Source organism: Aristolochia californica, unplaced genomic scaffold, assembly GCF_029961685.1.
Source record: "Aristolochia californica isolate CCGP_79_NKW_82.1479 unplaced genomic scaffold, dmAriCali1.0.hap1 SCAF_4, whole genome shotgun sequence".
Classification (NCBI taxonomy): domain Eukaryota; kingdom Viridiplantae; phylum Streptophyta; class Magnoliopsida; order Piperales; family Aristolochiaceae; genus Aristolochia; species Aristolochia californica.
In genome coordinates, this window is record NW_027182103.1 from 27433146 (window position 1) to 27460579 (window position 27434).

A 27434-nucleotide genomic window follows, 5' to 3' on the forward strand; every position below is an offset into this window, starting at 1 on the left:
AATTGCTCTATACTGTGCACGTCTTTCTTCCCATTGATCACACATGCCAATCCTTTTTTCTTGGGACATAGACGGGCTCATTGTGTTCCCACTCTGATACCAGTTATTATGGTCCCGGATCTGACACAAGGATTCATTGTTAAGGTTCCGGTTCGGCCTTGGGGAATTGTAGAACAACATGGAGAGGAAGATGAAAATCAATCGAAAACCCTAGAGCTCGTTGAGGAGAGCTCCAAGCCTGTTTAACCTAAATTTAACATAAAATCAATGTTTGTCTTTCTCATTACTCTTACCCCTTAAATAGGGTTCAACCTATTAGGGTTTAAGATAAAATATTACAAAAATACCCCTATAAATAAAATATTCCAAAAATACCCTTATAATTATAATATTCCAAAAATACCCATGGGGCCTAACTGAAATAAAATAATATAAATTAAATAAAAATAATTAAATATTAATATTATTGCATGCATAACATAATCGGAGTAGACGAAGCATTGAATCACCATCGTTGAAGTCATTCCTTGCTGCTGCAAAGGCAAGATGGAAGTGGCAAGCTCAAACGCATCCATCTCTTAGGAAACTTGCCCACATTGGTGAAGCAATTAGCGACCTATTCGGATTCCATATCACAATCTCTGGTCTGTGTCATTGTTGTTGTTTAAGGGGCGTTACAACAAGAATTTTGGTTTGGAATTTCTATTTAAGGGGTGTTCTAGATTTCCCGCTGCTATTGTTGTTTAGACATCTCATTAACAGAAAATACGCATCCTTTTAAGAAGCATAGTTTTTGGTTTGGATTTCTGTTTGAATATCTACATCTCATTAGCAGGAGATACATATCCCTTCAGCAATAGATCAAGGCTTTGTCAGATTTTGTTTTTCAGCAACAAAGGCAGCTTCGTCTTCGTTGGTATGGCTTATACAAGCTGCTGATTTACCGATTGATTTCCAGAAACTTATCTTGATCTTACTGCTGATTTTCTGGAAAATCCTCTAATCGGAACCTTGAATTTAATATATCGGGAAGAGAGTCTTTGTTTTTAATCAGAGTTCTTTGCTATCTTTTGAAGATAGAATCGTATCTTCGTGCTGTCAAATCTTCTAGCTAGTTTACTGAGCTGGCTCTAATCCTGCTCTGCTTGGCAATCACCAGCACCACAATGTTACCATTTCTGGCTGAAGATGCATCTTTTGATCCGAAGGTTTCTGCTTCGTATGAATCTGAGTTTATTTATGGAAGATATCTTGATTCTGTATTGTCACCTACTGCTGTTAATCTGAAGAAAATATTGTCGAGTTTCTGATTATAACTGTCACTTCATTGGCAGATCTTACTGCTGTTTTTAGGAAACTTCTGATTCTTCTCAGAGCTACTTCCTTAGGATCGCTTGTTCATCATTGACAGCCGCAACGATACCTCTCTGCTCTCTCTGGTTTTCCGCTGTGCTCAGAAGCGGGGAAGACGATAAATAAATTAAATTTCCAACTTAGGTGTGTTGGATGATATCGTGGACTGCCATTTTATATAGGAAAATCTTATACACCATTTGTAGCAAACTAGGCGATGTTTTCTCACCCTCAGCTTGAGGGGGAGTATTACAAGATGGACCTAAGCCCACATGACTAAGGAAGACCTACACATCCAAATGTGTTAAAATATGGGTTCAAGCCCATAAGACCAAGGAAGGCCCACACATCCAAGAGATGTGAAAGATGGGCACATATAGTGATGGTAGGATGGTAAATAAAGAGTCATCTCATAGAGATGGCATTGATGTAATTAGATTAAGTGCCAGAGCATAATTTTAATATTGTAGTTTCATTAATTTATAAATTGAGCTTTAAGGGAAAGGTTAGGACACAAGTCCATAACCACTTTCTTCTTCCTATTTTATCCCAATATATCATCTCTCCTTTTCTCCATGAGCTAAATGCATGGAATTCTGAAAATTAACACGGTATCAGAGCATTGATTTTCAGGACTCGTAGCTATGATTTTTAGGATTCCAAAAGCCCTTTTATTTGTCATATTGATGGTTCATTTTTTGTAGTTCTTTTTATGTCATCTCCTTCAGCTCTATGATTATTTTATCTCTTTGGCTTTCTTTGCAACATTCTTGAGAGGAGAGTCTCCACCATTTGAGTGTTGAATCCTTTGCCTTCTGACATCACATGTCTCCAATTTAGTCATCAGTGGCTAGCCATATAGTGATAGTTTTATTACTAAAAAGAGTAGTACCAACGTCAAAAAAATGAAGAGATGTTTGTGATGTCGAGAAGACTAAAAAAACTTTTATTGTCATCTTTATATCAGAGTCGTATATGGTATTAGTATTACACCTTTGGTCCCTATCGACGAGCAAGATCTGATCTACGACGGGGAGATGGAGTGCGAGGAGGCGATGAAGAAGGCAGGGAAGGAGGTGCAGGTGCTATACAACTTTGGCCTCGGGCACTGATTCTACTTGAAAAAAAATCGCCATTGTCTCCATCCCCATCCAATCCACATCCACATGCATTTTCTACCACTCTTGTCAACTCATCTAAACTAGAGTAACCGGCTCAGAAAAGGAGAAAGTAGAAAGCTTCGCCTCCGATAAGTAGAAGCAGAGGTGTGCCACAACATCCACAACAACTACGATTCAAGCGCCTGTGATGGAGCTGGTGAATAGCAGATACTATTCTACTCTTCTAGTTGTTGTCTGGTTGCATGCTTTCCTCCTATAGCCATTGCCTTTGTCATCGTATCACGATGACACCAGTTTGCAGCTGAATAGCTATTCTTCACTAGATTATTTTTCTCTATCGCGGAAAGAGGTTTATGCCAAGAATACATTTGCTCTTGGTGCTATTTCCTTTTTTTGAAAATTCCTTGGCTCATCTCCTTGCGTCAGGTCCATTGCCATTTACAGAGACTCATTAGTTATTGTTGTTATATCTATTTTTTGGAATGGCTCGTGACTATATCCCTTTGTGTTGCCATTTTTGGATGACAACTCTAATTATTTCAGAATCTCCTTATTGGTCCTCTACTATTTAAGTAACTTCTAAAGATAGAGTTTTTTCTGCTAGCCTTTCCTGCCCCAGCTAGATTGCCATTTTGGGAGGACGAAGATGATAGACAGATTGATTTCACCAGCAAGTCTCGTAGCTGTCTCACCATTTGATATGCCGAGCTTCAATCACGGCTTGAAGATTTTCCACGATATTTCTGGAAGATGACTGCTCCATTGTGATGTTCAGGGATGGTGACTTCTTGAAAAATTAAATGTTTATTAAGTTAGGAAACTTGTTTTCATCCCAACACTGATTCAGCTTCGAGCCCAACTCAGACCAGACCTTGTCGGGTCAACCCACCGACCTGAGACTCATTGCGTGCCGCTCGGTTTACCTAGTGGGTTGGGTCAACTCAGTTCAGATCAACCTGACTCAGCCCACTTTTTTTCCTACCTCGGTTATACAGGTCCGGGTCCTGAGTTTTATACCTATTTCTTTCGTGACTCAACTACATTGGTCTACTACTTAACTCAGCTTGACATGGTCCCTTGGCTCCAACATGATATTATGTAGAATTAATTGACAACTTATTCCTTGATCAACATATTATTGGTGCACAACCTTCTAATGATCTTTGAGTGGATTATTTTATGGGTCCTTGAATTTTCATTATTTGGTACGTGTTATTGGGCCCATGCCCATTTCATTTGCTACTATTGTATCTCTTTGTCTGAGACATTATTATTGAAAGACTTGTTAGTTGTTGATTGTTGTCAGCATTGGTTATTTGATGAAGTAGAAAACATATGGTGGCCCCAAAATATTATCTTCTGGGTGATTACCTATTACACTCCTTAATTGGCATTTATTACTCTTGCCTATGGAGGGACATGATGATGGAGGAGTTTGATTACACTTCTAAGCAATTCCTAGAGACCCACTCCCTACAGAAGATAGGAATTTGCCCAACATCCAACATGAGTTATTTGACTGGAGTATGTAGCGATGTCTTACGGCTAGGAGTGATTTTACTCTCACTTATATTATCCCAATTGGGCCAATTGGAAGAGACCACCGGCTTGAGGGGGGGTGTTGGAAGATATGGTGAACTACCATTTTATATGAGAAGATCCTATACGCCATTTGTAGCAAGCTAGACGTTCATGTTGTTCTCTCACCCCCAACTTGAGGGGGAGAGTTGGAAGATGGGCCCAAGCCCACACAACCAAGGAAGGCACACATATCCAAGTGTGTTAGAAGATGGGCTCAAGCCCATAAGACCAAGGAAGTCCCACCCATCCAAGAGATGTGGAAGACAAGCTCAAGGCTCTTAGACCAAGGAGAAGGTCCATAGGCCCATATAGAGATGGCAAGATGGTAAATAAATAGTTATGTCATAGAGATGGCATTGATGTAATTAGGTTAAGTTTTAGGGGCATAATTGTAATACCATAGTTTCACTAATCTATAAATTGAGCTTCAGGGGAAGGGTTAGGACACAAGTCCATAACCTCTTTATTCCTCCTAGTTTCTCCCAATTTATCATCTCTCCTTTTCTCCATGAGCTAAATCCATGGATTCCTAAAAATCAATAAGGTGTTGTAGAGATTTTATTCTGTCGAGTGACCCAAACCGGGTTTGTTCTGTTCCACATGGTAAACCCAACGGGCGAGCACCAGACTCATTCTGTTCCGCTTGGGTTAACTCAGTGGGTTGGGTCAACTCGGTCTAGGTCAACCCGACTATGCCCTCTTGTTTATTTTCCTATGTTATATGTGTTCGGGTCATGAGTTCTCTATTGATTTCTCTTGCGACTCAGTAATATTGGTCTGATATCTGACTCGGCTCAACTTGGTTCCTTGTCTCTGGCTGGATTATTATTTTAAAGTATTGGTAGCTTATTCCTTGGTCAGTATATTCTTTTGTGCACAAACTCACAACAAATTATTTTAAGGATAATTTTTTAAGGATTTTTATTATTTGGTACGTATTATTGGGCCCAAGCCCATTTCATTTGTTGTTAATATGTCTCTTTGGCTGAGACATTATTATTGAAGGACTTCTCACTTGATGATTTTTGTCAGCAATGGTTATTCTGATGAAAAAAAAGCACATGGTGGCCCCAGAATATTATCTTCTGGGTGATTACTCTTTACCCCTCCTTAATTGGTATTTTTTATTCCTACCATTTGAGAGTCGGTGTTTTGTGGAGGGATACAATGATTGAAGAGTTTTATTACACTTCAAAGGAATGCCTATAGACCCACTACCTACAAAAGATAGGAGTGTGCCCAACATCCAGCATGAGTTATTTGACTCGAGTATGGAGCGATGTCTAATAGCTAGGAGTGATTTTGTTACAGTCCCAAATCTCACACGGTGATTCACAGTGGGACAAGATGAAGGAAGAAGAAAATCAAGCCGAAGGGAAACTTGAGACCCGAGGTTTGTTGACCTGAACGCACATCCCTTAGCTCGTTTAGGAGAACTCAAAAATCCTTTCTTTAACATAAAATCAAGACTTCTCTTTTCCATTCTTTTCACCCCTTAAGTAGGGTTCAAGAGTACAAAATTAAAAATATACCCCTCTATGCCATTCAACTTGAAAAGTAAATAAACTTAATGACTTAACTTAATAACTAAATAACTTAAAAACTAAGTAATTTAATGACTAAGTAATAGACTCAGCCATGTCGCCTCTGAATGACTCGGCTTGCTATTGAGTCCATAGCATTACTCCCCTCTGGAGAAAGAGCTTGTTCTCAAGTTCGAAGATAGGGTAAGCTTGGTGGAGTGTCTCCATGTCCTCCCCTGGGCCAGTCGTGTCATCTGTGGCATTTGTTGGGAGATTTTGTTCCTCTTCTTGTTTGATGTTGCTCGTCTACAGAAAGTTGGTTGATGTCGTCTTGCACTGCTTGGGAAAACCATTTTTCACACACTTCCATGCTTGTTGGACTATGTGCTCCATCCAAAATGAAAATGAGACCTCCAAATTTACAACTACCCTTACTTTGTGTAGTAGCATGTGGGTCAAGATTAGCCATGCACCAAAAGTGTGCGAACTTGGGACTGATGTCAGATATAGTCAACATTTCATTAAAACACTTGTGGCCCTCTGATATTAATCCTGCATGAATATAAGCATAGAATAGACCAATAAAGGTAATTTCCTTGGTCAACACATTTTCTTTGATGTTGCCTTGGCACCCATTTTGTTATTGGAACTTTGTCCCACCATTGCCGCAAGATATCCATGAATACAGTGTCCGAACATCATTGTATTCCAACAACTTAAATTTCTATGTGATATTTGGTAAAAAATTCTTCTAGTATCATCCACCTGAAGTACCTTGACAAGCATGTCATGAAACTGGTTACCAACATCATACACCCTACATACCAGTGGTTGGGCAATTTCAAATTGACACACAAATCCGATTTTTGAAATCCAAATAGGATTCAATTGATTCATAATTACTTCTGTCCACCCCAGTTCTTCCAGTGTAGCATATCTTTTCTTTGCGTAAACTATTGCCCTAGGATCCCCCAATTTCCAGTGACCATTAGTGAGTGCATTCCATGCTAGTAAAACTTTTTGGTCCATTCTATCAAGTACATAATGAACAATCTTGATTTCTCCACATTTGGCATCCATGTAAATAAGACATGTTACAACAAACACCTCATATAACAAACCAGTCCATATAGTTCTTCCAGGAATTACCATTCCTTGTCGCATAGATCCTAAATGGGATAAAGCAGGGAGAAGGCTTATAATAATACCCTGATCTACTAGTATGCCTTCAGACTTACCCAAAACATGGAAAAGCTTAATTGCCCCATCAGCAAGCCCATTCTTTGCAAAACCATTGAGGATAGTGTTCCATGACATCACATCTTTTCTGCAGAATCCAGCTCTCATGGTGTGCCAAAGTACCCACATCTCGAAAGGGCATTTCATCAATTGTTTGGTAAGCACAAGGAATATCCCCAAACTTGGAATACATGTGCATCAAAGAAGTTACCACAAACACATCTCCACACATTTCATAATCATCCAAAATAGCATTCCCACAACCCCCACCTGATCGAAGAATTTCAACGAATAAGTGTCCTAGCGGACACTACTTCTCCGTAGGCTGAATACATGTGACCCAAAAAATCCCCATCGCAAATTTTTAATACTAGAGCCTGAACTCCTTCCAAATCACCAGTGGAAGCCAATATATCAACAAACAACACATAACGTTCAAGCTTATGCGAGTAACCTTTCTGGTTCTCAGCCCAACTGAACACCCTCAACACCATTGTAAAGTTTTTTCTTACAAAGTCTAGGGACTTGAGAATGGACAAGACAAAATTTGGAGAAAATCGGTTTTGAAACTTGCCACAAAATTCGGTCAAGTCGGTTTCCAACTTGGAGGCCGAGAGCGAGAGTGAGAGGCTGCAACTCGATGGTCACAATTTCAGATCGAAACCAACTAGTCTAGACTTCTCATCTTCCACCAAAGAAACTATTTCCACTCCGAAATCAAAATCTCAAGATTTTTATGCCCCCTGATGAAGTAGAGCCTGATCTTTTGCCGATGGCAAACAACTGCAACATGGGGCTTCTCCGCTCGGAAATTTTCCGTCTCCAATTCTGGGAGAAGTTTAGGTTGCCTTGAACAGGGGAGATTTGAGGTTGAACCAAAATTTGGCTGTTCTGACGCGATTTGAGGTCGAATGATAGGCAGCAACTGTTCATCTTCCGAAGCGGTGACCTTCCCCTCTAAGGCCTTATAGCGATGCTTCTCAATTTTGGCCAATCTCAAGTCTTCCACCCTTCAATCTAGGGGTGGATTTCTTCCAAACATCATACCCCACATCCCATTGATTTTTTGGTCGTTTCTTTTCATTCGTTCCTCACTTTTTGCCCGCATTGCTGCATTTTCTACCCTCATTGCTACAAATCGCACCTCTCTGGCAATTGCTTCGAAGCTTGTAACTCCTAGACGAATCACCCATGTTCAAGCTCTTATACCAAGTTGTTACGGTTCCGGATCTCACATGATGATTCACAGGGGGAGAAGATGAAAGACGAAGAAAATCAAGTCGAAGGGAAGCTTGACCATAGGTTCGTTGAGGAGAACGCACACCCCGGGGCTCATTTAGGAGAACTCAAAAATCCTTTGTTTAACCTAAAATCAAGACTTCCCTTTCCCATTCCTTTCACCCCTTAAGTACAGTTCAAGAGTACAAAATTACAGATATGCCCCTCCATGACATTCAACTTGAAAAGTAAATAAATTTAATGACTTAACTTAATTACTAAGTAACTTAATGACTAAGTAACTGACTCAGCCAAAGTAATTGACACGATCACGTCGCCTCTGAATGACTCAAGCTACTATTGAATCCATAACAGATTTTACTCTCACTTATATTATGACAGTTGGACCTCTTGGAAGAAACCACCAGCTTGAGGGGGAGTGTTGGAAAATATGGTGGACTGCCATTTTATACAGAAGATCCCATACAACATTTGCAGCAAGTTGGGTTTTCATTATGTTCTATCAGCCCCAACATGAGGGGGAGTGTTGGAAGATGGGCCCAAACCCACATGACCAAGGAAGGCCCACACATCCAAGAGATGTGGAAGATGGGCTCAAGGCCCGTAGACCAAGGAGAAGGCCCACAAGCCCATACAATGATGGTAAATAAAGAGTCATCTCATAGAGATGGCACTGATATAATTAGTTTAAGTACCAGGGGCATAATTATAATATTGTGGGATTATTAATCCATAAGTTGAGCTTCAAGGGAAGGGTTAGGATACAAGTCCATAACCTCTTCTTCCTCAAGTTTTCTCCAATATGTCATCTCTCCTTTTCTCCATGAGCTAAATCTATGGAGTCCTAAAAATCAACATCAATAAATTGATGAAAACCAAAAAATTCTTCTAGCTTGTTTCCATCTAGAAGGAGATATGTGTGTTGGTTCCAAGAGAACAACCACACCAGCCCTCTTATCACTTGGTATGTGTTTGTACAAGATCTATGCATATGATTTGGGCCAACCAATATCGAGATTTTGATTCTCTTCTCATAAAGCTCAAGCAAAGTGGCTCCATCAAAGAGTACCAAACAAAGTTTGAATGCATAGTCAACTGAGTCCATTGGCTCAAGTTGGTAGATTCATTGGAGGCCTTAAACAAGAAATACCAAGTGAGGTAAGGTTATACCATTCTAGAATCCCTATTGGAAAAATTTACTATGCTCACATACAAGAAGAAAAATTACCCCTCCTATGTTTCAAACTTAAGTGTTCTGTTATGGACTCAATAGTAGGCCGAGTCATTCAGAGGTGTCGTGGCGGAGTCATTTAGTTATTCAGTTAATTGCATTTTTCAATTTGCTTTTACTTCATTTTTATTTCAATTGAAGAGTTAATATGCCATAGGGGAATTATTTTAATTCCTTCTCTTGAACTCTTGTTGGCACCAAACCTACTTAGGGGGGAACGAGGAATGGGAAAAGACAATTCTGATTTTAGCCTAAATAGGGATTTAGAGTTCTCCTCAATGAGCTCTAGGGTTGCAGTTATCCTCAACGAGCTCAAATGTCCAAGTTCCCTTTTGAATTTTACTTTCTTCTCTTTTCTTCTTTCTCTTTTCCATTTTCCAAAACCATGAGTGACCTTAGCTGTGCTGAACCCGTCCCCAAAACTCTGGATTACCCTTTCTAGCGCCGTGTTACAAGATCCATGACCCGGGACTATAACAACTTGTTATTAGAGCAGGGTAACATGGGTGATATGTCCAACAATGAAGAGTTGAGAGCCATGGTCAGAGAGATGCAGGACGCAAAGGCCGAACAAGAGGTGAGAATGACAAATTTCGGCCAGCAGCTAGAACAAATTCCAAGTATTATCCTACAAATGGAGATATTCTCAGGTATGGTTTCAGATCTTTTGGTTGCAAGAAACCCAACCCCAGACCGAAGGGGGGGAGTACAACTCGCACAGTAGAAAGGGGGAGAAGCATGCAAGGCGCACTGGTGTCCATGCACAACAGGGTGGAGGTACAATACCCAGGTATACAAAATTGGATTTTCCCACTTTTACTGGGCTAGACAACCCTTTAATTTGGTTGCATAGATGTGGCAATTTTTTTTTAATCAAGGGACACCTGAATTTGATAAGGTGGGACTGGCCACCTTCCACATGCTTGTTGAAGTGCAGTTATGGTTTCATCAAGTAGAATCTGAGAGATTGGTGCTAGATTGGGAGGAATTTAAAGAGTTATGTACTATAAGATTGAGCCCTCCAGCACTCAGCAACCCGTTGTGGGATTTGGTCCTATTAAGACAAACCGGATCCATGGACCATTATCATAAACAATTACAAGAAAAATTGGCTCAAGCAAGCAGGAAGGTTAGAGTCGACCAGCAAGTAAATTTGTTTACAGCAGGCCTTAATGAGTCTTTGAAGTTAGAGGTGGAACTCCATGCACCTGCTGATTTGGCATGAGCAATGGATTTAGCTCAAGCACTAGATGCAAGACAGAAAGTTCAAAGTTGGATGACTAGTTGGCAAGGAGGAGGAACTACTCACCTTAGGTGACCTTGCCAACAATGCGGCCACCCAAAAATACACCGACTAATACTATGGCAGTAGATAAAAGGACAAACCACCATTGAAATATATAAAAAAAAATATCTAGTTTAGAAATGGCTGACCGCAAGGCGAAAAACCTATGTTATAACTGTGATGAACCTTACAGAGCAGGCAACCAATGTAAAAGATTGTTCTGGTCGGAGTTAGATGCATTGGGATAAGGAGAATCGAATGAAGGTCCTCAAGAGGAGGACGAACCAGAAATTTATTTGAATACAATAATTACTAGACAGAAGTCAGCCAAAAGTATGCAAGTACGGGCAAGGGTTCTAGACAAGGAACTTGTGGGGTTAGTGGACTCTGGAAGTACCCACATTTCTTAAGCTAAACAGCTGCTAAACATCTTCAACTTGGGATCCAACCTCACCCAATTGCCATGGTTTTAGTTGCCAATGGTGAGAAAATCCCTAGCTATGGGATCAACAAGGCAGTAAAGTTTTCAATTGGTAACACTCATTTTACCACTGAATTTTTTGTCATACTATTAGCTGGATTTGATATGGTACTTGGAATCAAATGGTTGCAAACCTTGGGCCCAATTTTGTGGGATTTCTCTGTTATAACAATGAGTTTTGTGTCGGAAGGAAGCCAAGTAATGCTAAAGGGCAGTCAAGCTGAAGTGGCACATCATATCCACCTACTACACAAATAGGAACCATCGGACAACACGCTAGAAAAGTGACAGGAAGAGTTCATAGACTTGTTTCAGGAGCTTTCAGGGCTGCCTCCATTGAGGCACTGTGATCATAGAATTTGTTTAAAATCTGGATCAGATGTGGTGGTTATTAGACCATATAGGTATCCACACCTCCATAAAGATGAAATAGAATGGCAGAGCCAAGCCTTGCTGGAATAGGGCCTTATTTGCAACAATTGTTCCTCATTCTCTTCACCAGTCCTAGTTAAGAAACATGATGGCACATGGAGATTTTGTGTGGACTACAAGGAGCTAAATGTAAAAATAGTCAAAGACAAGTTTCCCATACCAGTAGTGGATAAGCTATTGGATGAATTGCATGGTTTTCAAATTTTTACCAAGTTAGATTTATGATCGGGTTATCATCAAGTTAGAATGCATCCTTCCAATATTGAGAAAATAGCATTCGTACTCACCAAGGACATTTTGAGTTCGTGGTGATGCCACTCGGGTTATCCAATGCACCTTCCACATTTCAAGTTTTGATGAATGAGGTGTTCCATGGCTATCTCCAAAAGTTTGTGTTAGTCTTCTTTGGTGATATTTTGATTTACAACATATCAAGGGACAAGCATTTGGAAGACTTTTCCAACTTCTCCGAGCACATCACCTCTACTTGAAATGCTCTAAATATTCATTTGGGGAACCCCAAGTTCTTGGCCACATAATCTCAGTAAAGGGTGTAACTGTGGACCTAGAAAAAATTACAGTGGTCACCAATTGGCCACAACCGCACAACATTTCAGCCATAAGAGAATTTTTGGGGTTAGTAGGATATTATCGGAAGTTCATAAAAAATTTATGGAACGCTGGCCATTCCCTTGACCAGTCTTCTCAAACACAATGCCTTCAATTGGAGCGATGTGGCTATAGACTCTTTCAATGCACTCAAATAGGCTTGAGCTTCCACCCCAGTCCTGCAATTGCAAGACTTTGAGACCTTATTTTTGGTTGAGTGTGACACTTCCGAGGGAGGTATTGGGGTGGTTCTACAACAAACTCAGCATCCCATTGCATAATTGGCCGCAAATTAGTGGCACATCACGAGAAGTTACTCGCTTATTATTGAGAGCTAATTGGTTTGGCCAAGGCTGTTCAACATTGGTGGCCATACTTGCGGGGACGCACCTTCCTCATCCGCACTGATCATTACAGCTTCAAAATTTTTACTGGAGCAATGCATCTCTACTTCTCTATAGCGGCATTAGAATAGAAAATTAATGGGATTTGACTTTATGATGAAACATAAGTTGGGCAAATAGAATAAGGTGGTTGTTGCCTTATCCCGACGTTTGGACGAACAACACCAATTATATGCGATTAGTCAGCCAAAGTCTCTCCTGTTAGACTCCATTAAAGAGGACCATTAGACTACTCTAGCACTCCAAGAATTGTCTCATAAGATTACGGCAAGGACAATGGACTCCAAGTGGGATATCCAGGACAACATTATAATGTATGACAATTGTATCTATTTACAACACTCCTTTTCCTTGATTGTAGTAATTTTATCCACTTATCATGATAGCACTCATGAGGGTGTTCAAAAGACGTTGCATCGGATTAGAGCAGATTTTTCTTGCATTGGATTAGGGCCAATTTTTTTCTTGCAGATTACGTGACCTCGTGTCATGTATGCCAATGTAACAAGGCTGAACATTTATCACCAGTTGGCATCCTTCAACCACTAATCCTTCCCACACAGGTTTGGGTTGATCTTTCCATGGACTTCATTGATGGCCTCCCCAAAACTTATGGAAAATCCATCCTATTTGTGGTGGTTGAAAAATTTTCAAAGTACTCTCACTTTATTCCATTGGATCATCCTTATACGGCTTCCAGAGTAGCTCAAGTGTTTTTAGAAAATATTGTTTGTTTGCACGGCATTCCGAAGTCCATCATGAGTGATCATGATGCAGTCTTTACCTGCCATTTTTGGAGAGAGCTTTTCCAATTATGCGGTACCAAACTCAACTTTTCATCTTCTTTTCAACCTCAATCCAATGGCCACCCTGAGGTTGTTAACCGTACGGTGGAAATGTATTTACTGTGCTTTGTGGGTGACCGCCCTAAACGATGGTTCGAATGGCTTCCATGGGCAGAACATTGCTACAATACATCTTTTCATACAACTTTGCAAGCTACCCTTTTCAAGGTTCTCTATGATAGGGATCTTCTACGATTTTTTTCATATATTTGGCTCCACCAGAGTTGAATTTCTTGACTAGGCATTGCTGGACCATGATCAAGTACTCCAAGATGCTACCCAACATCTCAAGAAAGCTTAGGCTCGGATGAAGGAATACTATGACAAGGGGCACAAAGATGTTACATACAACCCAGGTGATTATGTGTGGCTCCACCTCCAACCCTACCATCAACATTCCATTGCTGGCCCCTGCCACAAGCTATCACCCAAAATTTTTGGGCCCTTCACGGTTATCCAGGGCATCGGCCGAGTGGCTTACCAGCTTCAACTTCATAATGTCTTTCATGTGTCACTCCTCAAACCATTCAAGGGTACAAATCCACCTCCATTCTTACCTCCAGTGATAGAGGGGCATGTTATCCTCTCTCCAGCCACAATTTTGCAAGCTTGACAAATTCATAATAGGTGGGAGGTTCTCATCCAGTGGCTAACACATATGAAGCATCTGCAACATGGGAAGATCTGGAGACATTCCGCCAAGCCTACCTTACCTTTGAGCATGAGGACAAGTTCTTTCTCCAAGGGGAGTGATGTTATGGACTCAATAGCAGGCTATGTCATTCAGAGGCGCCGCGGCTGAGCCATTTAGTTATTCAGTTAATTGCTTTTCTTTCAATTTGTTTTTACTTCATTTTTATTTCAATTGAAGAATTAATATGTTGTAGGGGCATTATTTTAATTATTTTTCTTGAACTCTTGTTGGCACAAACCCTACTTAAAGGGGAAAGAGGAATGGGAAAAGACAAGTCTGATTTTAGCCTAAATTGGGATTTGGAGTTCTCCTCAATGAGCTCTAGGGTTGGAGTTCTCCTCAACTAACCCAAAGGTCTAGATTCCCTTACGAATCTGATTTTCTTCTCTTTTCTTCTTTCTCTTTTCCATTTTCCAAAACCAATAGTGACCTTAGCAGTGCAAAACTCATCCCCAAAACTCTGGATTACCCTTTCCAGTGCCATGTTACAAGATCCATGACCCGGACCATAACAGTTTCTCAAATTACTTTAGTTGAGATCAGTCGGTTAAGAGATTCCTTATAACTAGAGATCTCTTAGGACATTTGGCTAAACCAGCTCCACCCGTAGATGAAGTTGATAATTTCTATATTAAATGGCTCAAGAAGGACACAATTGTCATTAGTTGGCTAATTGACAACAAAAAGGAAACTATATGATGTGTTTAATAACATGTTTATTACTAAATAAGGATAAAACTTGCATGATTTCTTGGCTAGGTTTAGAGGGGTGATTAATGAGTGGGAAATTTTCTCAAACCTAGTCCATTGATATATCGGTTCAAGAAAAGCAATGGGAGGCCTTAGCAGTTGCTATTTATTTGTCAAATATCAAGTTATTTCTTGAAGTGGAAAAATCTCAACTCCTTAGCTCCTCCACATTTTCATCTTTTGATGACATAAGTGAAATATTACTTCAGATACGAGATCCTTCCTCCACCTCTCAAACTAATGTATCATCTGCTATGTAGTCAGGAAATAGGGGTAAATCTTCTACCACCCGAGGGCACGGTAGAAATTATAGAGGAGGCCGAGCAAGAGGTGGTAGAAGTGGCTCAGGTCCTTCAAGGTTAGACAAATGTGTCTGCACTCACTATGGTGGAGTAACCATCTGGTCGATACCTATTGGAAGCTTCATGGCAAACCGAACTGGGTCATTGCCAACCAAGCCTCGGTTCAAAATGAGAATAATGCTACCCAATCTAAGTCACAAAGAGAAAAGAAGAGTATCACCGATGATGATTATGATATCTTATAAAGGATTAAAACTTTGATGGTATCCCCTCCATCTTTTTTTGCATCTTCAACTACTACTACTACTGCCACTACTTTGGGTATAATTTCTCCAACTTCATCCTCTTTATCTTTTGGATCATCGACTCAGGGGCCTCAGAGCATCTTATAGGTAATAAGAGTCTATTAAATTTCCTATAGCCATGTCTACCAAATAAGTTTTTTTACCATGGTTAATGGATCCATAACCAAAGTTCTTGGGAAGGGATCCTCCTCTGTTACACCATCCCTTTCGCTTAATTATGTCCTATTTGTCCCTCAATTTCCCTTAAATGTTTTTATTTGTTAGCCATTAAACAAAATGTTTTAATTTCTCCATAACCTTCTCACCTTCTTCATGTGTTTTCCAGGATCTCACAACTAAGCACATGATTATGGCGGCCATGAACAAAGGAGCATTTATTACTTAAACTCTCTTCCACTCACTGCAATTGCCACTTCTTGGACAAAGGCAAGGTTGCGACACAACTGGTTTGGTCATCCATCAGTAGCATCGCTTCAGAGCTTATTTTCATTTTTAAAAACTTTATCAAATTTCAATTGTTAAGTCTATCAATTGAGCAAACACCAGAGGACAACATATTCTCCTCGAAATAAACTTAAAGGTGTTGCTCCCTTTCATTAATTCATTTAGATGTATGGGGACCCTTAAATGTCTCGAAGATATCTCAAGTTAAATATTTTGTCACCTTTGTTGATGACTTCACTAGAGTAACATGGCCATTTTTTTTTAAAGAACGATCTGAATTTTTTTCCATATTTAACTCTTTTCATGCTATGGTGTCCACACAATTTGGAAAACAAATACAATTGTTTGATTGAATAATGCCAAAAGGTGAATTTCAATCCTTTTTGTCATGATAGTGGTATTATTCATCAAACTTTGTGCCTAAGCCCCTCAACAAAATGGTGTAACTGAAAGAAAAAACTGCAACTTCTTGAGGTAGCCCATGGCTTACTCTACTCTATGAAGGTGCTATACTATTACTAGCCACATGCCATTCTTACAACCTACTTCTTTATTAATAGGCTACCTTCTTTAGTTCTTAGCCATAAATCCCTTTACTCATTATTTTTTTTCAGATGAAGACCCATACTCACTTTGTTTGAAGGTCTTTGGTTGCACATGCTTTGTTCATATCACATCCTCTCCAAAGAGTTAGCTTGAGCCTAAGTCTCTAAAGTGTATCTTTTTGGGCTACTCTCGTACCCAAAAAGGTTATGTCTATTATAATCCTTATCTTTAGAAGTTAATTGTCTCTAATAAGTTCACCTTTTTTTAGGACACATCTTTTTATATCTCAAAAGATGCACCTCCGGGTCTTTCATTAGTACAAGAAACTTTGAAACCCGTTGTGCCACTTGATGTGGATCTACTTCAGCTCCCTGAAGACTCAGTCAACACCACACTTGTGAAGTTTATAGATCTATCTGAGGTAAGTCAGTCTTCTCCTATTGTATTTGGCCCATAGCTCTGTAGAAGGAGCCTCATACTTGCAATAGGCCCTCCGCTGTTAAGTTGTGGAGCTTAATCAATGCCTTACACTGAGTCGGTACGTGGACCACTAATCTTTCCCTCTTGTATTGTGGTGTGGCCCGAGAGAGGTTAGATAAAAACACCTATGAGTGTGTGCAATTTCTCTTGTAAACAATTTCATCTTGATAGTGAATTACTATAGTGGCAAAAGACAAGACATAGTCTCACCTTGAGGCGAACCTATGTAAATCTTGTTGTATTTTTTTGCTTGCTTATTTTTCTTCTTTGATTATTATTGTTGCTCTCGATAGTTTGGAATTAGGGCGTCTAATTTCTAACATCCACTTCTCATCCTATATCAAACTTTGTTTCTCACCATCAATTGTTTTCTTCATGCTATTAGTTTCTTGCATCTATTTCTTCAACTTTGTTCCGCAGTCCTATCAGGAGGCTTTGAGACATCTAGGATGGAAGGTAGCCATGGAAGAAGAAATGCATGCCTTGTATGGAAATCAAACTTGGGTCTTTGTTCCCCTTCCTCTTGGAAAGAAACTAGTGGGCTATAAATGGGTTTTTACTATCAAACACATTCCAGATGGTTATGTTGCTTGTTCTGTTGGAAGATGGGCCCAAGTCCACATGAACAAGGAAGGCCCACATATCCATGTTTGTTGGAAGATTGGCCCAAGCCCATAAGATATTGACTCACCATGATCACTTGAGGTGGCATAAGAAATCTTACACAATAAGAAGTCTTACAGACCCAAAATTATAATGGAAGCAGATCTCATAGAAAAGTTTCAGTTTAAAGGTTTTTTAGTCATGTCAGTCTTCTATTTATATTGAGTTATTTCATTATGCTAGGGCTTATCTTTATCTTTAAGTGTTAGACTTTGGGTGTAATTGGGACAAAGGTAGTTTAATTGTAATTGGACTCTATTACCTTCCTCTATCATAAATAGAGTTTCATGTACTTTGATTATAATAAGTCAATGAAGTATTTCTCTTTTCCATAAATTCAACATGGTATTGACTCAATCAACCCACAAAGATAATGATATCCTTTTCTGATCTATTATCTTTAGTTGTTTAGGTTCGTATTTATCTTTTTTTTTTCTCCAGTCAATCCCTATACCCTTTGTTTGCTTTGAATTTTTACCTTTATACTGAGCTTTTAATATTGCATATTATATATTGATAGAAAGATATTCAAGTCTAATTTCCAAGTAAAAGTTATTTTTTCAAATTAGATTTATCTTTAAATAGAAATCGATATTTGAAGTAGCAAAGGTCGGATTACAAAAGAGATTCGAGCAGCAGTAGAAAGCTTCAACTTCTGAGCTATTTAATGCTATCAAGAATGAAACTTTATATGGAGAATTACATATCAAAAGAAATATCTCTAATTCTATTTTCTTAACTATTAAACCAATTCTTTATCTGAGTTTTTCATACGGAGATATTGATCTTGGAAGATTCAATGGTCATGTTGGAAAAAGGGGAAAGAGTACTTAGTTCAGCCAAATTACAAAGACCCAAATCTATTAGATTATATATATCAATATAAGTATATTTTATGAAGATAAATTATACTTGGATGAAATTTATTTAAGTCTAGTTTCATAAGGAGAAATTTTCATGCCAATCTGATCTATATTTAAAGATATATTCTCATTGGAAGAATCGAAGGTCATGCTGATATCCTGTTGCATTGAAAAATCCGAGTTTAAGCCGAATGTTTTGCATCAATTTTTGAGTTGCTATTATTGATCAACTATATCACTGCCATACTACATCTATGTTATTTGGTTCAATCTGGGATCAGTGTCATTACCTCCAAGCTTGAGGGGGAGAAGTAGAAGTACAAGAAAGAGGTATTTTATTCCATATGTTGTGGTAAGTATTATGTGATCAAAATATTCAAGAAAGGGAGAGCACAAAAAAACATTGAAGACCAAGAATCCTAAGTTGCAATAATAATTGAATTAGTTATTGGTGATATCTTAATTGTCTCGACTCGATTCTTTTTCTCCAGGTGGATTATTATTTTGAAGTATTGACAACATATATTCGGTGCAACTACTCGCATTGGATTATTTCATGGGTCATTTTACAATGATTTTTATTATTTTGGTTTGTGTTATATGGGCCCAGCCTATTTCAGCTGCAACTATTGTCTCTTTGGATGAGATGTTATTATTGAAGAAGTGATGGCCTCAGCATCCTATCTTCCTCTTTACCCATTACCCATTGGTTATTTGACAACCTTTCTCCTACCAGTTGTTATTTGACTCTCACATACCTCTTTGGGCCAATCTCCCGTGTGTTGCTTCGGTTGGGAGTTAAGTCCATCATGTTTGGGTGTTTTAAGACCATTGAGACTTTATATATACATATATATACCCGTGGGTCTTTTATTGTTGTCTCATGAATGACAAACATTACCTACTTATGACATCTTTTATTGCTATCTTGTGAATGACTATCATTTATCATGTATCACATCTTTTATAGACATCTTGTGAATGACAAGCATTTATCATCCATTTCTACCTATGAGAGTCGGTTCCCGGGTTGGGACACTATGATGGAGGAGCTTATTACTACATATTTGTTACCCCCCTTTATTGGCATTTATTAATCCTACCACTTGAGATTCGTTGTCCTGTGGAGGGACACGGTGATGCAGGAGTTTTGTTACACTTCTGAGTATTGCGTAAAGACAATGTCATACGGCTTGGAGTGATTTTAATCTCACTTATCTTATGCTAGCTCAACTTCATGGAAGAGACCACTAGCACGAGGGGGGGCATTGGAAGATATGGAGGACTGCAATTTTACAAGACGATCTTTTACATCATTTGCTGCAAGCTGGAGTTCATGATGTTCTGTCACCCCCAGCTTGAGGGAAGATTTGGAAGATGGACCAAAGCCCATAAGATATGGACCCACCATGAACACACAAGCTGGTGAGACCCACCATGATCATGTGAGGTGGCATAAGAAGTCTTACAGACCCAGAATTATTATAGAAGTAGGTCTCACAAAAGAGTTTCAATTTAAAGGTTTTTTAGTCATGTTAGTCTTTTTTTTATATTGTGTTATTTAATTATGCTAGGACTTATTTTTAAGTGTTAGAGTTTGGGTATAATTGGGACAAATGTAGTTTAATTGTAATTGGACTCTACTTCCTTCCTCTATTATAAATAGAGGTTCATGTACTTTGATTATAATAAGTCAATAAAGTATTTCTCTTTCCATAAATTCAACACGCCTCAAAGACCGACTCATTTCCAAGACATACGCTCAATGTTATGGAGTGGATTATGGGATAAAAATTTCTCTAGTTTCTAAATTAAGCTCGATACACATCTTATAATCTCTGGCTACTAATTCCACTTGGGCAATATTTCAGTTGGATGTAAAAAAAAAACAAATTTGAATGGGGACATAAAAGAAGAGATGTATATGCACCAACCACTTGGTTTTGTGGTTGAGGGAGAGTCGGTATGCAAATTGAGAAAGTCTTTCAGTGGCCTTAAATAGTCTTCTCAGGCTTGGTTTGCAAAATTTTAGCTAAGCAATGTTATGGTATGGATTCAACCGGTGCTCAATAGATCATTTTGCCTTTATCAAAAATACCTCAAATGGCAAAGTATTACTAGTAGTTTATGTGGATGATATCGTCTTAACTGGTAGTGAGGACAACATCAAAGATGTCAAAGAAAGTATTTACCAAGAATTTTAAGCAAAGGATCTTAAACTTCTAAAATATTTTCTAGGAATTGAGGTATACCAATCAAAGCATGGGATCATATTATCTTAGAGAAAGTATACCTTGGACCAACTCGAGGACACATGGATGGGGAGTTGACCTATTGACACTCCAATGGATGCTAATGAAAACCTATGTGCAAGCTTTGGCGAAAATGTTGATATAGGTAAATATTAGAGGCTTGTGGGAAAGTTTATTTACCTCACAGTGACTAGACCAGATATATCATATGTAGTAAGTGTGGTGAGTCAATATACGGACCAACCACAACTTACCCATTGTCAAGTCTTGGAGAGGATACAAAGATATTTCAAAGGAGCTCCAAAGAAAAGAGCTTCTCTATAAGAATCTTGGCCATTTCAACATAGAAGGTTTCTCATATGTAGATTGACTGGATCACCTAATGACAAGAAGTCCACTTCAGGGTATTGTACCTTAGTTGGAGGTAACCTGGTTGCATAGAGAAGCAAAAAGTAAAATATTGTTGCAAGCTCAAGTGCAGAAGCAGAGTAAATAAGTTAGGCCTAAATAGAGCTTCTATGGATCAGATTTCTTCTAACTAAATTGGGATTCTATAAAGGAGCTTCTATGGAATTATATTGCGACAACTAGGTAGTCATTCATATCACTTCAAATCCTATTTTCCAGGAGAGGATAAACCACATTGAGGTAGACTGCCACTTTATTCGAGAAACATTTCAGGCTGGAATCTTATATCTCAGACATGTTCCATCACAAGGGCAGGTAGCAAACATTCTTACGAAACCAGTCACACTCAAGATCTTAACCACTATATGTGGCAAATTGGATATCAATGATGTTTTCTCTCCACCAGCTTGAGGGGGAGTGTTGGAAGACATCTCAAAGTGGCTACGGTAAATACCTTCCCACATCAAGGAGGTGGCACAATGTGTAATTTAATGATTAAGGGGCATAAGGTTGTAACTAATGAAGATGATATATGCAACTTATATCTTTTCCTTTTGAGAGATTGTATCCCTAAGGCCATTGTAGTCATTGTAACCTTCCTTCATAAACTATAAATAGAGGCTCAAGGCAAGGGTTGGATCATTAAGTCCATTAAGTCTCCCCTCTTCTCTCTCAAATTCGTCCATAGACTTTTCTCTCAAAGTCTCTCTCTCTTCCCCACCCCCCCCCCCCCCCCCCCCCCCCCAACCTCGTCCCTCTTTGTTCTCTCTTCATTCTTCCTCTCCTTTTCTTCTCCTCTCTCTTACCCTCTTGGTCGAGGACCTTATCATGGGATCCTAAATCCAACACAAAGAAACCAAACACTTTGAGGAAGAACAACAAGAATCTAGTGAAGATCATTCGACTGATCCACAATCATTTAAACAACCCATTCCAAAAAAATTTCAAATTAAGAATGAAGCTTCAATCTAAGAAAGATAGGTCTTCAAAATATGTACATAAGCTATCTATATTAGAAGCACGTTATTGCAAGAATTTTATGTTTTTCTTGAGAGATATATTTGAGATTCTATTGTGATTTTAAAAAGGACAAGTTTCCCTTTCTATGTTTTATGACTCTATTTTTTAACATCAAGAACTCGTCTTTATGAGTTGATTTCACTCCAAGATTTGCCACTTTTGACTCATAAAGCAAAAAAAATCACTCATAAGCATTTCTCATACTTAGAAACAGATTTTTTGGAAATGGATTTAGGAATTTTAAATGCTATTCATAAAAAAACTACGTATTTCTTGTGCTTTTACTTTGAAATATTGTTTACTTAGCTTAATCCTCGCTGGTTTTTATGCACCTTGATTTTGATATTTTATTTTTCTTCTAGCAAGAAAATTTTTGGAGTCATTTGTGTTATATTAAAAAATTGGGTTGTTACAAAAATCCAAGTATTTTGGTGCACATATTTTGAAATGAGTTCATGATACTTGATGAAGCATAATGAATTGAAGTGCACTTACTTTGAGACCAATTGTTTTATTAATATCACTACTTGTTTTAAAAATAAAAGTGCTTATGTGACTCCTATTTTAAAATCCATAAAATACACTTGGTCAAGTAAGTCTAAACTATAAGATCTTATACTTTATAAACATCAAAGTTTTTTTGAACGTGTTAGATTCTAGAGTTCTATGAAATACCTTTGAGAACTTTCTTAGTTAGCCATGTGGAAGAAGATGAAAGTGCACAGAAGTAGGGACAACTTGAATGAGAGAGAATATGTGAGAAAGAGAGAAAAGAGATTCATGTGTATGTCGTTCCACCCACACCCCTTTCCAACTTTATCTGTAACATTCACTAGATATCAAGAATTACAAGACTACCCCTTTTACATAATAAGAAACAAAAAAGTAGAGAAAAAGAAAAGCTACATGTTCAAACTCTTCTGAAGTTTAAAGCTCCAACAAAATGTTACTTGTGGGCTTAGATTGTGGAATCTTTATTTGATTGAACAACATCTAAGCGCAACCACCCCCCCCCCCCCCCCCCCCCCCCCCCCCCTCTAGCCATTTTTCAAAATCTATCCAATTTTACGCTGATTTTTGAACTTTAAATCTAGTCATTTGAGGAACTGATTGAGCTACTATTACCTCAAATAGATAATTAGGATTGGTGTATCTATCCATACTATGTTTGTATTACAATATCTGCTATATTAAGACATTTCTATATTTAGCTTGAACTATAAGCAAGTAACCTTTGCATTGTTGACTTAAGCCTTGTTAAGGCAAGACCATCCTCTCCTCTTCTGTATTAAGAGGGTCCAGTTTGGTTGAATAGGAAAGAACCATTAGGCCTTATAAGCTGTTGTGAACCATAAATCATTGTGAAAGCAAGTGGTAGGCCTAATGTGCCTATTGAGCTGTTGTTGCAAAATTCCTTTGTGGGTCTAGGCAAGATTGCCTAGCAAGTTGCTGGAATATTCCTTTGTGGGTCTAGGTTGGATAATGTAATTGTTACTGTATTCCTTTATGAGGGTGAAGTTTTGTATGCCAGCTACTGTATTTTAATTGATAAGTGTAAATCCTTGTGTGGACAACAATATAATTGTCTTAGAGACTATTTATTGTATGTACAATTAGACAACCCAAAACATAGTGAATTAACTTAAGGTGAAAACAACTTGTAGGTGGATTGGAAACTCTAGAATATTTTAAGATGTGATAGATCATCATATGATCATCATGTGATTGTATGAATTTTTGTGGTTGAACTCTGATTTTAATTTTTACATTTCACAATTAAATTCTAGAAACTTTGAAAATACTTGAGGGATAATCAAAAATCTATTCACTCTCACTCTACATTTGTTTTTTAATGGAACAAACAAATACATGCCAAATACGAAGCAATTATTTTTATTTATTCAATTAAAATTTTATGATTAAATTAAAAATTGACCTATGTTTATATAGAGTTAGGCCCAGACTCCTTTCTTCCTATTCATATAAAAAATCCAACCTATTATATGAGCCTTATTTGTTATTACAAATTAGGCTCATCACCCTTGACAAGGTGGGTTTTTGGTTAGCATCCTCACCCCCTTACTCCCAATTTATGCTATTGGGATTTTTTTATCACAACTATAAAAAAAAATAATAAACAAATGCATTCAGGATTTTTTATGACAACCATAAATAAATAATAAGAAAATCTAAAAGATAGTTACATTGAATATTGTGGTTATTGGAAGACAAAAAATTTAACATGTTTGTGGCTAAAATATTTAGCTTAGTTAGGGGATGCAGAAGGGTTGTTCACATGAAGGTTAGTGTTTCATTTCATAAAATGGGCATGCTTGAGAGGAAAACATGAGAGAGGAAGAAGAGAACAAGAGACAAGAGAGGTAAAGGCACATTAAGAGAAAATAAACTAGGAGAGGAGATTAACATGCTTGTCTCCCTTCCTCTTTGGCATTCTTATTAATAAAGAAAAAAAGATTTCCTAGTTACAAACTAACTATACTGCCCAAGATATCCAATTACACTCAAACTATAACTTGCTAAATTAAACATGAAAGAAACAAAAAAAAAAAAAAAAAAAACTAGAAAACGTCTTCTTTTACATGATTTTTTTCTTTTTACCTTGCTTCTCTTGTGAGACTTGTCTTGCATGAGATTCTTCTTAGACTCCCTTGTGAGAAATGTTGTGCATGAAACTCATCTTAGACTCTTTGATGCTTCAACAATCCCCTTCAAGTTGGAGTTGGTCACTTCACTTTAAAAATAGAAAATCTTAGCAATTAAGAAAATTTCTTTGGTCTTTAAGATTCCATTCTTCCTTCTTTAATACTTGGGTTTTGTCTCTAATCCTTCCCCTTAATTGGATAATTTCTACACAACTCTTTGAATTCTTTATTACTGGTCACATAAAAATTTATTCATAGCAGGCTTCTAATCATATTGTGGGTTGAATTCTCAACCTTGTTCTAACCTCATTTAACTATTTCCTTTTCCAAGCCCTACCTCCTTATCTAATTGTCTTGCATTGTCCTACCTACCTCAAAACTTTTGCAAAACAAATGTGAAAACTCAATAAATGCTCCAGTTAGGATATATCAAGTGTTATTAATTTGGAGAAAATGCAATACTTGAAGAAAACAAGCAACATTCATGGGTAAAATCAATGTCGAGTTGGTTATTAGTGAAAACAAACAAAAAAGTAAACTTTTGGTTAGGTAGAAATGGAAAATATCGAATGATTTGAAGCAAACAAATAAGAAAGCAAATCTAATTTTGACCGACAAAGAAAACCAAAAATTTCAAAAAAAAAACTTTAAATTGAGAACCCAAAGCAAACCTCATATTGATTGTTACAAAGAAGAAAATCAGATGGAGATATCATCTAATAACAAATATTTATTCTTTAAAGAGGTAATCAAAATTAAGCCATCAATTTTTTCTCTCTTGTCAATCAATTGAGGGTTTTTTGCATCTGAATTTTTTTATCATTTAAAAAATAGGTTATAATTATTCTTTATTCTACTTATTTGTCACATTTCTTTAAAATTTTAAAAGGTAACTAGGGGTAAAAAAACACATTCTAACCTCAAACTAAACCACTTGGCCTGATACTTGTCTTGTGAGGATAAATGGCCATTGTACTATGACATTATATCTTGTTATCCCACCTTGTTGCCACCCCGAGCTTATCATCATCTATCTTAATATTTTCTAGGAGATGTAATCTATTATAAGGGTAAGTACTAGGTAAAGGCATCCGAAAAACTTTTGTTGTTGGTTTAGGATTTTAACTTAAGTTTGAGTTTGGGTCTAAAAATCTAAGCCAGGTTCTAAGCTAACTCAGTTCTGAATGGATTTTAGATGTATGTACCCCATAATGAATAGTCCTATTCACATGCAATTGTTTTTTATACATCTTTACGATTTCTTACTATAAATATTTAGGGGGGTATTAATTAAGGTTAAGAAATTTAAAGTATATAAATCAAAACCCTAGGAATTCTTTTTCTTCCTTCTACATATCTTTCAAGCAGTCATATTACGCGGCGCATTGCTACGGAAGCACAAAAAGATTGCTTGAGGCAGATTTGAAATATCGCACTTCCAGTCTTCCAAGTAAGAGTATTTCTGTTTTAGATCCTTAATGTTTATGTATGGTTGTATTCTTCTTCTTCTTCTTCTTCTTCTTGTTATTCTTCTTCTTCTTTTTTTAAGAATATTACTCTATAGTTTTCATCCTGAAATCTTCACCTCTCTAAATTGTGTTTTGTAGGTTTTATTGGTCTAAAGTCCTTGTCCATTTTACCGTATTTTTTTTCACACCACACGAAGTCTATCTCACTCCACATGAGAAATAGATTGATTAGATTGTGGTTTCTTAGTGCTATGATTTATATGAGGCTTTTATTACCCTCAAGCTAGGCTATAATTCAATAAGAACCGAGAAGCAAGACATATGTTTGGGCTTTTTGAAACGATTACCAAATTAACCCATTGCAAATAGATATTTTACTAATATATATATTAAAACAAAAAATTGCTTCGATGAAATTATTCATGTGTTAATAAAATTAATAAAATGTTTCTTAAATTTAACAATTTAATTTTGTATGGTTAGTTGAAGATATACAATTATTTTCTTTATCGCCCTTGCACATCATGAGTGTGCCTAGAGATATATATGTATAAATGATTATAAATGAAATTTCCAATAAGAGAAAATTTATAGGTATAAAATAATAAGAGTCATTTTATATGAAGAAATAAAGAACATGGATTTAATCCGAGTAGTCATTTGCTATTCCATATTTAATTAATTGTTGGATTTCAATGAAATATCTTTTTTAAATTATTCATAGTTGATGATGTTTAAGTTTTTATATTATAATATTTTTTTAAATATTTATAAAATAAATAAAAAGTTTATGTTATTGAAGGATAAAAGATAAAAAAAAACCTTTGTAGATGAAATGTGGTAGTCTACAACCCAGTCGATATTATGAGTTTTATAAGCATGGGAAAAGGATGCATGTAACTAAACTTGGGAGAACACAAGTCCAAACTCCTTGTCTTTTGAATGTAATAAGAATTATTTTAGTAGTTTACAATTTAGAATTTTTTTGAACCTTTTGTTTTACTACTTTGGTAGACAAAAAACACTTAAGACACACAAAACTATGTTTAAAGGTTATTTATAATTTTTGTAAACATGGCAATAACTTGTTCAGATTTTACAAAAAAAAAAAAAAAAGCGTTTGTGGTAAGATGTTAAAATATTAATTTCATTACTTTTTATATGGGTAGAATTCATTGTAGTATTTTTCAATTTGGTGACCTGTGGAGATAATATTATTTTTGGAAAAATAT

The 27434-nt window shown here is 37.3% G+C and overlaps 1 protein-coding gene across 1 annotated transcript; it reads right to left on the reverse strand.

Moving 5' to 3' along the window:
• Positions 1 to 5719: 5719 nt before the first annotated feature.
• Positions 5720 to 6946, reverse strand: LOC137963179 (pentatricopeptide repeat-containing protein At2g34400-like). Its single transcript, XM_068810351.1, has 3 exons — positions 6229 to 6946; positions 5943 to 6130; positions 5720 to 5884 (listed from the first exon to the last, which is right to left on the reverse strand). Exons 1-3 carry the CDS (start codon positions 6944 to 6946, stop codon positions 5720 to 5722), a joined length of 1071 nt encoding a protein of 356 aa, XP_068666452.1.
• Positions 6947 to 27434: the final 20488 nt, after the last annotated feature.

Excerpts from the sequence above, each read along its gene's own strand:
- LOC137963179 (XM_068810351.1), bottom strand. The coding sequence starts at position 6,946 with ATGTGGGTACTTTGGCACACCATGAGAGCTGGATTCTGCAGAAAAGAT. Across the intron at positions 6,131-6,228 it reads TGCGGCAATGGTGGGACAAA|GATTAATATCAGAGGGCCAC; the intron begins GTTCCAATAACA and ends ATATTCATGCAG. Across the intron at positions 5,885-5,942 it reads ATAGTCCAACAAGCATGGAA|ACGAGCAACATCAAACAAGA; the intron begins GTGTGTGAAAAA and ends AACTTTCTGTAG.